A 14,244-nucleotide genomic window follows, 5' to 3' on the forward strand; every position below is an offset into this window, starting at 1 on the left:
CGTCACACTAGAGAAAACAGAAAGGCTTTTGTCTATTATTACAGTATATTCAATAGAAGATGCATACAGATCTGTAGCTGTAAGGGTTCTGTTCATATTCTCTATTTGTTAACATACTTTAGAAACCGGGCTTCTTTTTCCAAGTGCATTTAATAGTGTGGTTAATAAAACACAAGCAAACACTCACCCCTATCATCAATATGTGGATTATTAGATTATAAATATTGAACATAATCAAAGAATAACTCTGCGTCACCAAATCCAAATCCAATGCATACCTACAGCATTGTGAGGTTACTATCCTTCACCAAATCCAAATCCAATGCATACCTACAGCATTGTGAGGTTACTATCCTTCACCAAATCCAAATCCAATGCATACCTACAGCATTGTGAGGTTACTATCCTTCACCAAATCCAAATCCAATGCATACCTACAGCATTGTGAGGTTACTATCCTTCACCAAATCCAAATCCAATGCATACCTACAGCATTGTGAGGTTACTATCCTTCACCAAATCCAAATCCAATGCATACCTACAGCATTGTGAGGTTACTATCCTTCACCAAATCCAAATCCAATGCATACCTACAGCATTGTGAGGTTACTATCCTTCACCAAATCCAAATCCAATGCATACCTACAGCATTGTGAGGTTACTATCCTTCACCAAATCCAAATCCAATGCATACCTACAGCATTGTGAGGTTACTATCCTTCACCAAATCCAAATCCAATGCATACCTACAGCATTGTGAGGTTACTATCCTTCACCAAATCCAAATCCAATGCATACCTACAGCATTGTGAGGTTACTATCCTTCACCAAATCCAAATCCAATGCATACCTACAGCATTGTGAGGTTACTATCCTTCACCAAATCCAAATCCAATGCATACCTACAGCATTGTGAGGTTACTATCCTTCACCAAATCCAAATCCAATGCATACCTACAGCATTGTGAGGTTACTATCCTTCACCAAATCCAAATCCAATGCATACCTACAGCATTGTGAGGTTACTATCCTTCTGAAAGTTCACCCCAGTAAAAGCACAGCAAAGTGTAATAAAGCACAGTGAAAGCATGGTAAAGGAAAGGTAAGCATTGTAAAGAATAGCCAGCTGTGGTGAAGCAAACTGATAAACATGGCAAACCTTGGGAAAAGCATGTGGGTAAAACTGCTCAAATACTGTAGAGATATACTGCGGTAGACTCTTATAAGAGTATATTCACTCCAGCTCTTTTTTAAGCCCCTGACAGCCGCAGGCAAGCCTGGAAGCTCTTGATTGTTGTCTAAATTGCTATTTCAGGTTTTTCACTCCATCTTATTCGTATGATTCTGTGTGACACACGCATCCACAACGTTTAGAATTCATATCCTAGCCCTGTATTTAATGTATTTGCAATTGATTTTTACTGTTTCTATTTAATGTACTATGCCCTGTATTTCACTGTATTTAATGTATTATGCATTGTTCCTCACTATCTTGTAAAGCGCTATGTGATGGTGGTCCACTATGAAAGACACTATAGAAAATAAATATTGATTGATTGATTGATTGATTGATTGATTGATTGATTGATTTGCTGGCTGCAGACAGATTTAAAATAAACATAATTAATTAGTGGAAAGCCCTCAATATATATATATATATATATATATATATATATATATATATATATATATATATACATATATATATATATGCATACAGATCTGCAGCTGTACAGATACAAGTTGTCAATGCAATGGTAAGTTGGTGTGTCTTACCTGGTCTGTGCTTCCTGAAGAACAGGACGGTAGCAGTGAGGTGCTGATTCATTAAACACAGGGCTTTTTATACTTTGCATATCAGATGCATTAAACACAGGGCGCTTTATAACCTGCATATCAGATGCATTAAACACAGGGCGCTTTATAACCTGCATATCAGATGCATTAAACACTGGACTCTTACTCTCTGCATTTCAGATGCATTGAACACAGGGCTCTTACACTCTGCATATCAGATGCATTAAACACTGGACTCTTACTCTCTGCATTTCAGATGCATTAAACAATGGACTCTTACTCTCTGCATTTCAGATGCATTAAACACTGGACTCTTACTCTCTGCATTTCAGAGTACTGTCCCACTGCAGTACTGACCACTGGTGTCTGCTACTGCTATTGGGGTGACAACCCATAAAAACAGTTCACTCGTTTAGAAGTGACCCATCATTTCTTTCTAAATACAAACACTGCTGAGAAAAAGTTTGTGAACCCCAATGATAATTATGGAAATTCCATAGTTTTACCATGATAGCCTTCTTGAATCAAAACCTCTTTCCTTAAATAGCCAACAGGGTTTATATTAACCAATCCATGTCTTTTGAAACAGAATGATGTATGAATTAGACAAATAATGAGTAATTAAGATTCAGGGTATGTGTAAAAAGTAAGTGAACCCCTGGTTTTATCAGCTCAATTAAGGGGATAATTAGAATCAGGTGTTTAACTAATTAGGTAGATCTTCAGGGGTGAGTTTGGGAGGACCCACCCTATATAGAGATCAGAAACTTTGTGAGTTCGGTCTTCACCATACAGGTGTGTGGAAACACGTCATGCCATGATCAAAAGCATCATCAGTCTAGAAAGGGTTACAAAACAATTTCTAAGGATTTGGGGTTCCACCAATCCACTGTCAGACAGATAGTCTACAAATGGAGAAAGTTCAAGACCACAGTCACTCTACCCAGGAGTGGTCGTCCTACCAAAATCTCTCCAAGAACAAACCGGAAAATCATCAAGGAAGTCACAAAGAACCCCAGAGTAACATCCAAGGATCTGCAGACCACTCTCGCCTTGGCTAATGTGAGTGTTCATGACTGAACTATCAGAAAAAGACTGAACAAGAATGGTGTTCATCAAAGGATAGCCAGGAGGAAACCACTGCTCTCTAAAAAGAACATTGCTGCCCGTCTGAAGTTCGCCAAAGAGCACATAGATGATCCACAAGAATTCTGGAACAATGTTCTCTAGACAAATGAGTCAAAGGTAGAAATTTTTGGCCTCAATGAGAAACGTTATGTTTGGCAAAAACAAAACACTGCATTCGAACAGAAGAACCTCATCCCAACCGTCAAGCATGGTGGTGGGAGTGTGATGGTTTGGGGCTGCTTTGCTGCCTCAGGACCTGGATGGCTTGCCATCATTGACACAACCATGAATTCTGCATTGTATCAGAAGATTCTAGAGGAGAATATCAGGCCATCCGTCCGTGAGCTGAAGCTGAACCGAAAGTGGGTCATGCAGCAAGACAATGATCCTAAACATACAAGCAGATCTACAAAAGAATGGCTGCAGAAGAAGAAATTCCGCATTTTAAAATGGCCTCGTCAAAGTCCGGACCTAAACCCCATCGAAATGTTGTGCAGGACCTGAAGCGAGCTGTCCATGCAAGGAAGCCCTCAAGTGTCACAGAGTTGAAGCAGTTTTGTAAGGAGGAATGGGCCAAAATTCCTCTAAACCGATGTGAGAGACTGACCAACAGTTACAGGAAACGCTTAGTTGAAGTCATTGCTGCTCAAGGGGGTGCCACCAGTTACTGAATCTAAAGGTTCACATACTTTTTCACACATGGATATTGAATGTTGAATCATTTGTGGATAAATAAATGTTGAAAAATAAATGTTTTGTGTCATTTGTTTAATCAGGTTATCTTTATCTATTATTAGGACTTAGATTAAGATCTAATAACATTTTAGGTTTGAAATATGTGAAATATGTGAAAATCCTAAGGGGTTCACACACTTTTTCTCTGCACTGTATTCCACTTGACATTTCAGATTTTTACCCTGTGAATTATAGTGTCAGGAATTCAAATGAATTCTCAGTGTAAGGACTGGTCTGTGCTAATGAGAACCACAGACATGGCACTACGATTGCTGGTATGCATTGAAACAGCTCTGTACCATTTCCCATAGGCAGACTAATCCTTCGTTTTTGGTAGAAGCATGTGACAGTTCAAAATGAAACGTTGCACCTGGTTAAACGCTGCTAAGCAGTGTGCTGCCGGCTTGAACGCTCTTTATCTGTTTGTGGTTCTTTTTGTTTTGTTTTTATGGTTCTTTAGAAACTCTTTGGTCAGCAGTTCAGCTCTTTTAAACAAAAAAATTGGAGTGAAAATACAAATGCAACATTTTACATGAAGTGTGTCTAATTCCTGTGCATTTACATAGCAGTTACTCAGTGAATACCTGTGTGCTTACACATAATCACAATGCACAATGTGTCAAGATTTCTGTACGATATAGGCAAGTATACAATTGTATCAGATGGGTAATATTGTGCAACATTTCGTTTTTACACATTAAGTACATTGTAATTATGTGTAAGTACACATGTTTTTACTAAGGAACTACTGTGTAAATACTGTCACAGGCAGCTTTGGAATATACTTCCTGTGCTATAAGTAACTAAATCCTTTTGCATGGAAGGCATCTGTAGCTTTGGTGTCCAGATCCTCATTGGATCCAGATTCAGTTACTATGAACTTACTCACTGATGATATAGATGAAGGAATAGGCTGGAAACCTAGTGATATGAAGAATAGTGAGTTCTGGCTCACACCTGTGTTCTGGATGAAGGGAATCCCTCTTAAGGTTACCCTTTGTGAGCAGCGTGAAATGCATCAAGGAAATAGCTATCAGTTCAGTACTATTGTTGCTGGTGAAAGAATGACTCTGAATAAAGGAACTAGGAGCAAGTCTCTGGTAAACTGTGGATGTGACGAACGTAAGGGTGAGTTGTCAATGACAGGGCCTAAACCCTGCCCTGCTTGTAGCCATATGGTTAAGCATTGTTGAATGCTATTTCAATGTGATGGCCCCGAAGGTGTGTCATTCTCGCATCTGAATATTGATCCAGATAATGTAAGACGAGTCGAATGTGTGGGGTGTGAAACTGATCATACTGTAAGATGGGCACATTTGAGTAAACTGGAATGCAAAGAAGGTATTCCTGCTAGACGTGTCCAGATATCTTGCAGGTATCAAGTGAAGGCTGATGTACCTCATACCTGTGATGTGAAAAGATGGCTATCTCATCCTGTCGTGGCCTTCACAGAACCACTCAGAGCTGAACTTTGCCCCTGGGATGCGTCGGCATTGTCGCCCTCAGTCAGCAACCACTACTGTCCTAGTTTCCATGTCCAGCTCCGCTGGTCTGCTACTAGAGTCAGGGCCTCGCCCGCTCCTTTAACCTGCGTTCAGTCCTTTCTAGCCAGCACCCTGTCCTACTAACTGCTCCTTTCTGTTTCTTCTGCCCTATCCTTACACCCCCCAGCTCACGCCCCGTGAATTAATTGTTAAACCACATCTATACATGTAATAAAGCCAACCTACTAAGGAGGATGTCTTTTGATGTTAAAAGGGAAATACATTTTTTACACAGGTTGGAATAATTAAACAAAAATAGGTGTTATATATTAAACACATCTCTTTCTATGTATTCTTCTACACTCGCACTGTATTCACATGCATGCTGTGTTCAGGAACTCCCTGGTACCAAAAAAGAATAACATCAGTTTTAAAGTTCACCTTACATATTTTGGAGATGTAGGAGAGGTAGATTAGGGGATGATGGCTAATTAATCTTACAGAAGGAGTTACCGGGTGTTTTGAAAATGTTATTAACTTGAAGGACAGGAGCTGTTAAGGCGGATTAATGTTTGAGATTTAATCGAGACTTCAGACGTAAGAAGCGAAGCAAACACTCTATAAGAATCAAGGTAAAACCCCAGTCAAGTATCACTCGACTTGCTAATTACAACTTGTATTGGTCCATGCTCTGAAGATCTCTGATTGAGCTGATTGCTGTTGGGGTCATGTTCAGAAGTCTTTGCCTTTGAAGACAGTTCTTGTCCTTACATTATATTCTACACTTCCAAATATTTTTTGGAAGGTAAGAACTATTTTGAACCTATATCTCTTTTATATTGATGCATTGCTATAAATGTATGATTTATGTTTTAGTCTAAGAGAGTGATATATTGAATGCTCTAGGATTTAGCGGTGGGCGTTTTTAGCTTTATGCAGGCATAGCTTACGTGCAAAACATGTTATAACCGTAAACGTACTGAAGTATTAATGCTATTATACCTGTTAAGGCACTGGACCTCCCAGGTTGCCTGTCAGCTAGGATTCGACGTAGATACGAATCATCTGGATACGTTGCAAGCTCAGTGCACGAAAGATCCACTTACGGGAAACATCTTTATGTCCTCCTAAACATCTCCCCTGAGTTTAAGAGTGTGCTTAGAGTGTATATATATATATAATTAAAAAGAGTATGTGCAAATCTGACAATACACAGGAATTAGAGACAATACTTATTTTAAAGTTTTACAATTCAGTACAATAACTGAAAGGAAGGTAGTATTAATGACAAGGGAACACATGAAATATCTTCCAATTATGTTTAGGAATAGAATCTGAAATCCAAATGTATTTAATCAAATACAAACCTGCCATTAGAGGAAGTGGTGTGATAAAGCTTGCATACAGTACACTACGTTGTATATTCTGTATTATCATTAGAGGAAGTGGTGTGATAAAGCATGACATTTTGAAATCTAACATGAAATACTGTACTACTATTATATGACTCTAAAAGATGAACAATAACTTGTCTAAAAGTTACAGAGGGACTCGTCTAAAAATTACACACAGCCTTGTCTAAAAGTTCATGAAGAACTCATCTAACACATCAAGAGACTCCTCTAAAGTTGCAAAAGGACTCAAAGGAAAATAATACAATAAGTTACAGTGCACAGCTCCGCTTTGGATAATGTCAAACACATTGCATTTTATTTGTGCAAGTACAAATAACAGTGTGCTGCAAAATAGCCCTTTTTTTCCCAAAAGGCAGAAACCAATATCAGAAATATGTTGTGGTGCTTGGATGACGGTGGAGCAGCTGCTGTGTCAGCAGGAAGAGCAGAGTTCTCAAGGCCTGTCGGAGGACACGTCTGCGCTTATTTAACTGGGAAGAGAAAACAGCAGAAGACTACAAATGAGCCAATGCATGACCTCAATAGAGATGAACAGGACTTCACTCCTCAATAAACTCACTCTGCTCCAGTGTTAGTACACAGCGGCTTTTTAGGACAATTGAAAACCATCATGTGATGTGACTTCATTAATAGTTATTCAAAAACACAAACTGCTAACTTTACATGGGAGCAAAAAATGAATAAATACCAGAACACACATCCACACTCAGCCATAGTCTGTTTGACACCTTGTTGTTCTCAATGCAATATTCTGAGAAAATAATCCAAAGAGTTTGATTTCCGTCATGATAAGAAATACCCTAAACACGACGCATTCATGCTGCAGCCTGACTGCGCTCCTCACCTGCTGCAGTGTGACTGCGCTCCTCACCTGCTGCAGTGTGACTGCGCTCCTCACCTGCTGCAGCGTGACTGCGCTCCTCACCTGCTGCAGCGTGACTGCGCTCCTCACCTGCTGCAGCGTGACTGCGCTCCTCACCTGCTGCAGCGTGACTGCGCTCCTCACCTGCTGCAGCGTGACTGCGCTCCTCACCTGCTGCAGCGTGACTGCGCTCCTCACCTGCTGCAGCGTGACTGCGCTCCTCACCTGCTGCAGCGTGACTGCGCTCCTCACCTGCTGCAGCGTGACTGCGCTCCTCACCTGCTGCAGCGTGACTGCGCTCCTCACCTGCTGCAGCGTGACTGCGCTCCTCACCTGCTGCAGCGTGACTGCGCTCCTCACCTGCTGCAGAGTGACTGCGCTCCTCACCTGCTGCAGCCTGACTGCACTCCTCACCGGCTGCAGCCTGACTGCGCTCCTCACCTGCTGCAGCGTGACTGCGCTCCTCACCTGCTGCAGCCTGACTGCGCTCCTCACCTGCTGCAGCGTGACTGCGCTCCTCACCTGCTGCAGCGTGACTGCGCTCCTCACCTGCTGCAGCGTGACTGCGCTCCTCACCTGCTGCAGAGTGACTGCGCTCCTCACCTGCTGCAGCCTGACTGCGCTCCTCACCGGCTGCAGCCTGACTGCGCTCCTCACCTGCTGCAGCCTGACTGCGCTCCTCACCTGCTGCAGCGTGACTGCGCTCCTCACCTGCTGCAGCGTGACTGCGCTCCTCACCTGCTGCAGCGTGACTGCGCTCCTCACCTGCTGCAGCGTGACTGCGCTCCTCACCTGCTGCAGCCTGACTGCGCTCCTCACCTGCTGCAGCGTGACTGCGCTCCTCACCTGCTGCAGCCTGACTGCGCTCCTCACCTGCTGCAGCGTGACTGCACTCCTCACCTGCTGCAGCGTGACTGCACTCCTCACCTGCTGCAGTGTGACTGCGCTCCTCACCTGCTGCAGTGTGACTGCGCTCCTCACCTGCTGCAGCGTGACTGCGCTCCTCACCTGCTGCAGTGTGACTGCGCTCCTCACCTGCTGCAGCCTGACTGCGCTCCTCACCTGCTGCAGTGTGACTGCACTCCTCACCTGCTGCAGTGTGACTGCGCTCCTCACCTGCTGCAGCGTGACTGCACTCCTCACCTGCTGCAGCCTGACTGCGCTCCTCACCTGCTGCAGCCTGACTGCGCTCCTCACCTGCTGCAGCGTGACTGCGCTCCTCACCTGCTGCAGCGTGACTGCGCTCCTCACCTGCTGCAGCCTGACTGCGCTCCTCACCTGCTGCAGTGTGACTGCGCTCCTCACCTGCTGCAGCGTGACTGCGCTCCTCACCTGCTGCAGCCTGACTGCGCTCCTCACCTGCTGCAGCGTGACTGCACTCCTCACCGGCTGCAGCCTGACTGCGCTCCTCACCTGCTGCAGCCTGACTGCGCTCCTCACCTGCTGCAGCGTGACTGCGCTCCTCACCTGCTACAGCGTGACTGCGCTCCTCACCTGCTGCAGCCTGACTGCGCTCCTCACCTGCTGCAGTGTGAATGCGCTCCTCACCTGCTGCAGTGTGACTGCGCTCCTCACCTGCTGCAGCGTGACTGCGCTCCTCACCTGCTGCAGCCTGACTGCGCTCCTCACCTGCTGCAGCCTGACTGCGCTCCTCACCTGCTGCAGTGTGACTGCGCTCCTCACCTGCTACAGCGTGACTGCGCTCCTCACCTGCTGCAGCGTGACTGCGCTCCTCACCTGCTGCAGCGTGACTGCGCTCCTCACCTGCTGCAGCCTGACTGCGCTCCTCACCTGCTGCAGCGTGACTGCGCTCCTCACCTGCTACAGTGTGACTGCGCTCCTCACCTGCTGCAGCGTGACTGCGCTCCTCACCTGCTGCCTGCACCAAGCCCCAGTGCTGCTGTAGCCGCTGCCTCTGTCTCTCCACCGCACAAGCGTCCTCCCGTGAGGGAGCTGGTTGTGGCCCCAGGACAGGGGCCGGGTCCCCCAACAAGGAGCTCCCGATGGGCCCCACAGCCTGCGCCTCCGAGTCCTGCTGGGTAGAAGGATACGTCTTTGAGTCGATGAAGGCATTGAGTGTGATCAGCTGGTGAAGACAGAGTCCTGGTGCAACCAGCCCTGATCTGACTTCAGTGGATCCAGGGATACCCAACAACACGCATGCAAAGCCAGAGGCTGGGGAAGCTTGTTTGGGTTTTGTTGGCTACTCAGTATGCTGTAGGTCTGAATGTGCAGTTTTGAAAGAAACACGTTAAAGCAAATGTGTATGATCTGATAGTACAGTAGGGTTGCAAGTCCTGGTTTCAGGTAGTTTTGCACTTCCTAGGTCATTTAGAACTTGGAAAGAGAAATAGTTCCCACCCTTTAAAGCCTTATTTCCTGTCATTAGCCAACCAGCTGCTTCCCCTGCTTCCTTGTTACTTTTAAAACATTCAAATTGTTGTATTCCTTTCTTTGAGAAAACGATACACTTTGCACTCCAGTTTCTAGTTCTTGTTCATTAATCGGATTGCACCAGGTATTAAGACCATAATTCATGCAGACTGTGTCGTGATGACCAAAAGCTCTACTTGTGGTCAAACTGGAATGATGAATAAATGTGATCAAACAAATAAAGCTCAATTAAATTGTTGGCCTTTCACAAAATAAAAAGATTTAATGACTTAAATGTTTTTAAGTGTTCATGACTGCCTCTAATGATGTTATGTGTATTTCATACTCTTGCACTCTTTGTATGACAGACAGCCTGACACAGCAAAGAGTGTGTGAGAAATACAAGCAGCTTGATCAGAGGCAGCCACAGATAAACATGCAGTGTAGCTCACAGCCACCCAACCCTTACAGATAAGCATGCAGTCAGTGTAGCTCACAGCCACTGAACCCTTACAGATAAGCATGCAGTCAGTGTAGCTCACAGCCACCCAACCCTTACAGATAAGCATGCAGTCAGTGTAGCTCACAGCCACCCAGCCCTTACAGATAAGCATGCAGTCAGTGTAGCTCACAGCCACCCAGCCCTTACAGATAAGCATGCAGTCAGTGTAGCTCACAGCCACCCAACCCTTACAGATAAGCATGCAGTCAGTGTAGCTCACAGCCACCCAACCCTTACAGATAAGCATGCAGTCAGTGTAGCTCACAGCCACCCAGCCCTTACAGATAAGCATGCAGTCAGTGTAGCTCACAGCCACCCAACCCTTACAGATAAGCATGCATTCAGTGTAGCTCACAGCCACCCAGCCCTTACAGATAAGCATGCAGTCAGTGTAGCTCACAGCCACCCAGCCCTTACAGATAAGCATGCAGTCAGTGTAGCTCACAGCCACCCAACCCTTACAGATAAGCATGCATTCAGTGTAGCTCACAGCCACCCAACCCTTACAGATAAGCATGCAGTCAGTGTAGCTCACAGCCACCCAGCCCTTACAGATAAGCATGCATTCAGTGTAGCTCACAGCCACCCAACCCTTACAGATAAGCATGCAGTCAGTGTAGCTCACAGCCACCCAACCCTTACAGATAAGCATGCAGTCAGTGTAGCTCACAGCCACCCAGCCCTTACAGATAAGCATGCAGTCAGTGTAGCTCACAGCCACCCAACCCTTACAGATAAGCATGCATTCAGTGTAGCTCACAGCCACCCAACCCTTACAGATAAGCATGCAGTCAGTGTAGCTCACAGCCACCCAGCCCTTACAGATAAGCATGCATTCAGTGTAGCTCACAGCCACCCAACCCTTACAGATAAGCATGCATTCAGTGTAGCTCACAGCCACCCAGCCCTTACAGATAAGCATGCAGTCAGTGTAGCTCACAGCCACCCAACCCTTACAGATAAGCATGCAGTCAGTGTAGCTCACAGCCACCCAACCCTTACAGATAAGCATGCAGTCAGTGTAGCTCACAGCCACCCAACCCTTACAGATAAGCATGCAGTTAGTGTAGCTCGTGCACAGAGGAAGCCAGTGAGTGTCTCTGCCCCTTACCTGTATGAGAGCCAGGACCCTGCCCTCTGCCAGCCCCTGCAGCAGGCTGGTGAGCTGAGCCTGAGCTGCCCAGTCCCCCCCAGTACCGCCCCCCAGTGCCGTCACCACCAGGCCAGGACCGAACTCGTACGCCACGGGCAGAACCAGAGTGAACAGAACCTGCAGCAACCCGCCTCGCGTCTCGCTCTCCTGCAGAGGAACACACAGCAGCACTGACACACACCAGAGAGGAACCCTAACATGCTTTACCATACCTCACTATTCTTTACAATGCTCACCTATGCTTTACCACGCTTTAACTGTGCTTTATTACACTTTGCAGTGCTTTAACTATGGGGAAACTTTTATAAGGGTAATACAATAAAGAAATACTGTAACGCATGCTTAAACACTCCGAGTGAAACCTCCCTAAATCGACGGGACCAGCAGGTAAAAAAACAAAACAATCTCTTAAGACAAATTAACATCCATAACAATACCGCTGAATTTAGAAATACTAAGCTCTCTCTTTTTTTAAAGATATTAAAAAGCCTTTTTCGTTGAATTGAAGTTTGCTTCAACACGTACCTTCTTCAAGCAAACAGGAACGTGATACTTAGACTGCCTCTCTGCTGGTTCTGTACTGCAGATCTGAACCAGCAGGATTTTACTGAGAAAGAGAAACACATGGGATCAGAGAAGCAGACCTGCAGGCTGCTGTTTGCAGTGCTGTGAAGTTACAGTAAATGAGCACAGTGTCTTCTCTGAACAGAGGCACACAGACGGGCTTCATGCTGAGTGCAGATCTACACTCTCAGTGATATTGTAAGTGTAGATGCTGCTGGCTTCATGCTGAGTGCAGATCTACACTCTCAGTGATATTGTAAGTGTAGTTGCTGCTGGCTTCATGCTGAGTGCAGATCTACACTCAGTGATATTGTAAGTGTAGTTGCTGCTGGCTTCATGCTGAGTGCAGATCTACACTCTCAGTGATATTGTAAGTGTAGTTGCTGCTGGCTTCATGCTGAGTACAGATCTACACTCTCAGTGATATTGTAAGTGTAGTTGCTGCTGGCTTCATGCTGAGTGCAGATCTACACTCTCAGTGATATTGTAAGTGTAGATGCTGCTGGCTTCATGCTGAGTGCAGATCTACACTCTCAGTAATATTGTAAGTGTAGATGCTGCTGGCTTCATGCTGAGTGCAGATCTACACTCTCAGTGATATTGTAAGTGTAGATGCTGCTGGCTTCATGCTGAGTGCAGATCTACACTCTCAGTGATATTGTAAGTGTAGTTGCTGCTGGCTTCATGCTGAGTGCAGATCTACACTCTCAGTGATATTGTAAGTGTAGATGCTGCTGGCTTCATGCTGAGTGCAGATCTACACTCAGTGATATTGTAAGTGTAGTTGCTGCTGGCTTCATGCTGAGTGCAGATCTACACTCTCAGTGATATTGTAAGTGTAGTTGCTGCTGGCTTCATGCTGAGTGCAGATCTACACTCTCAGTGATATTGTAAGTGTAGTTGCTGCTGGCTTCATGCTGAGTGCAGATCTACACTCTCAGTGATATTGTAAGTGTAGTTGCTGCTGGTAGTGTCCAATAGGGAGAATAAAGATGTGTTCTGGGGTTACGTCTCTGGTTAGAGTAGCTGGCTGCTCAATTTGTGGAAAAGAAATCAGAGAGTGCAATAGTGTGACTGCATCCTAACCTGCGCTGTAAAGAACTCAAGCAGATCTCTCACCCGTCCTCTGTGATGTCGAGCGGAACCTCCTCATCCCCCAGGAACACAACCAACACTCTGAAACACAGGGAGGCAGAGTTACACACCTCACACCAACACCGTGAAACACAGGGAGGCAGAGTTACACACCTCACACCAGCACTCTGAAACACAGGGAGGCACAGTTACACACCTCACACCAGCACTGTGAAACACAGGGAGGCAGAGTTACACACCTCACACCAACACTGTGAAACACAGGGAGGCACAGTTACACACCTCACACCAGCACTCTGAAACACAGGGAGGCACAGTTACACACCTCACACCAGCACTGTGAAACACAGGGAGGCAGAGTTACACACCTCACACCAACACCGTGAAACACAGGGAGGCAGAGTTACACACCTCACACCAACACTGTGAAACACAGGGAGGCAGAGTTACACACCTCACACCAGCACTGTGAAACACAGGGAGGCAGAGTTACACACCTCACACCAACACTGTGAAACACAGGGAGGCAGAGTTACACACCTCACACCAGCACTCTGAAACACAGGGAGGCAGAGTTACACACCTCACACCAGCACCGTGAAACACAGGGAGGCACAGTTACACACCTCACACCAGCACTGTGAAACACAGGGAGGCAGAGTTACACACCTCACACCAACACCGTGAAACACAGGGAGGCAGAGTTACACCCCTCACACCAGCACCGTGAAACACAGGGAGGCAGAGTTACACACCTCACACCAGCACTGTGAAACACAGGGAGACAGAGTTACACACCTCACACCAACACTGTGAAACACAGGGAGGCAGAGTTACACACCTCACACCAGCACTGTGAAACACAGGGAGGCAGAGTTACACACCTCACACCAACACCGTGAAACACAGGGAGGCAGAGTTACACACCTCACACCAACACTGTGAAACACAGGGAGGCAGAGTTACACACCTCACACCAGCACCGTGAAACACAGGGAGGCAGAGTTACACACCTCACACCAGCACTGTGAAACACAGGGAGGCAGAGTTACACACCTCACACCAACACCGTGAAACACAGGGAGGCAGAGTTACACCCCTCACACCAGCACTGTGAAACACAGAGAGGCAGAGTT

At 45.9% G+C, this 14,244-nt stretch overlaps 1 protein-coding gene across 4 annotated transcripts in view; it reads right to left on the reverse strand.

The window, feature by feature from the left end:
* Positions 1-6,832: 6,832 nt before the first annotated feature.
* Positions 6,833-14,244, reverse strand: part of hdac10 (histone deacetylase 10) — a 30,214-nt gene continuing 22,802 nt past the window's right edge. For 3 of the 4 annotated variants that reach the window (XM_058985506.1, XM_058985504.1, XM_058985503.1), the window contains 5 exons: positions 13,133-13,189; positions 11,975-12,056; positions 11,408-11,596; positions 9,294-9,456; positions 6,833-7,029 (listed from right to left, as the gene is read on the reverse strand). In XM_058985506.1, the coding sequence (XP_058841489.1) occupies positions 7,022-7,029; positions 9,294-9,456; positions 11,408-11,596; positions 11,975-12,056; positions 13,133-13,189 (499 nt within the window). In that variant the 3' untranslated portion in view covers positions 6,833-7,021. The remainder of the gene's footprint in view (positions 7,030-9,293; positions 9,457-11,407; positions 11,597-11,974; positions 12,057-13,132; positions 13,190-14,244) is intronic. The other variant, XM_058985505.1, reaches the window with a different exon arrangement.

Source organism: Acipenser ruthenus, chromosome 14 (genome assembly GCF_902713425.1).
Source record: "Acipenser ruthenus chromosome 14, fAciRut3.2 maternal haplotype, whole genome shotgun sequence".
NCBI lineage: Eukaryota > Metazoa > Chordata > Actinopteri > Acipenseriformes > Acipenseridae > Acipenser > Acipenser ruthenus.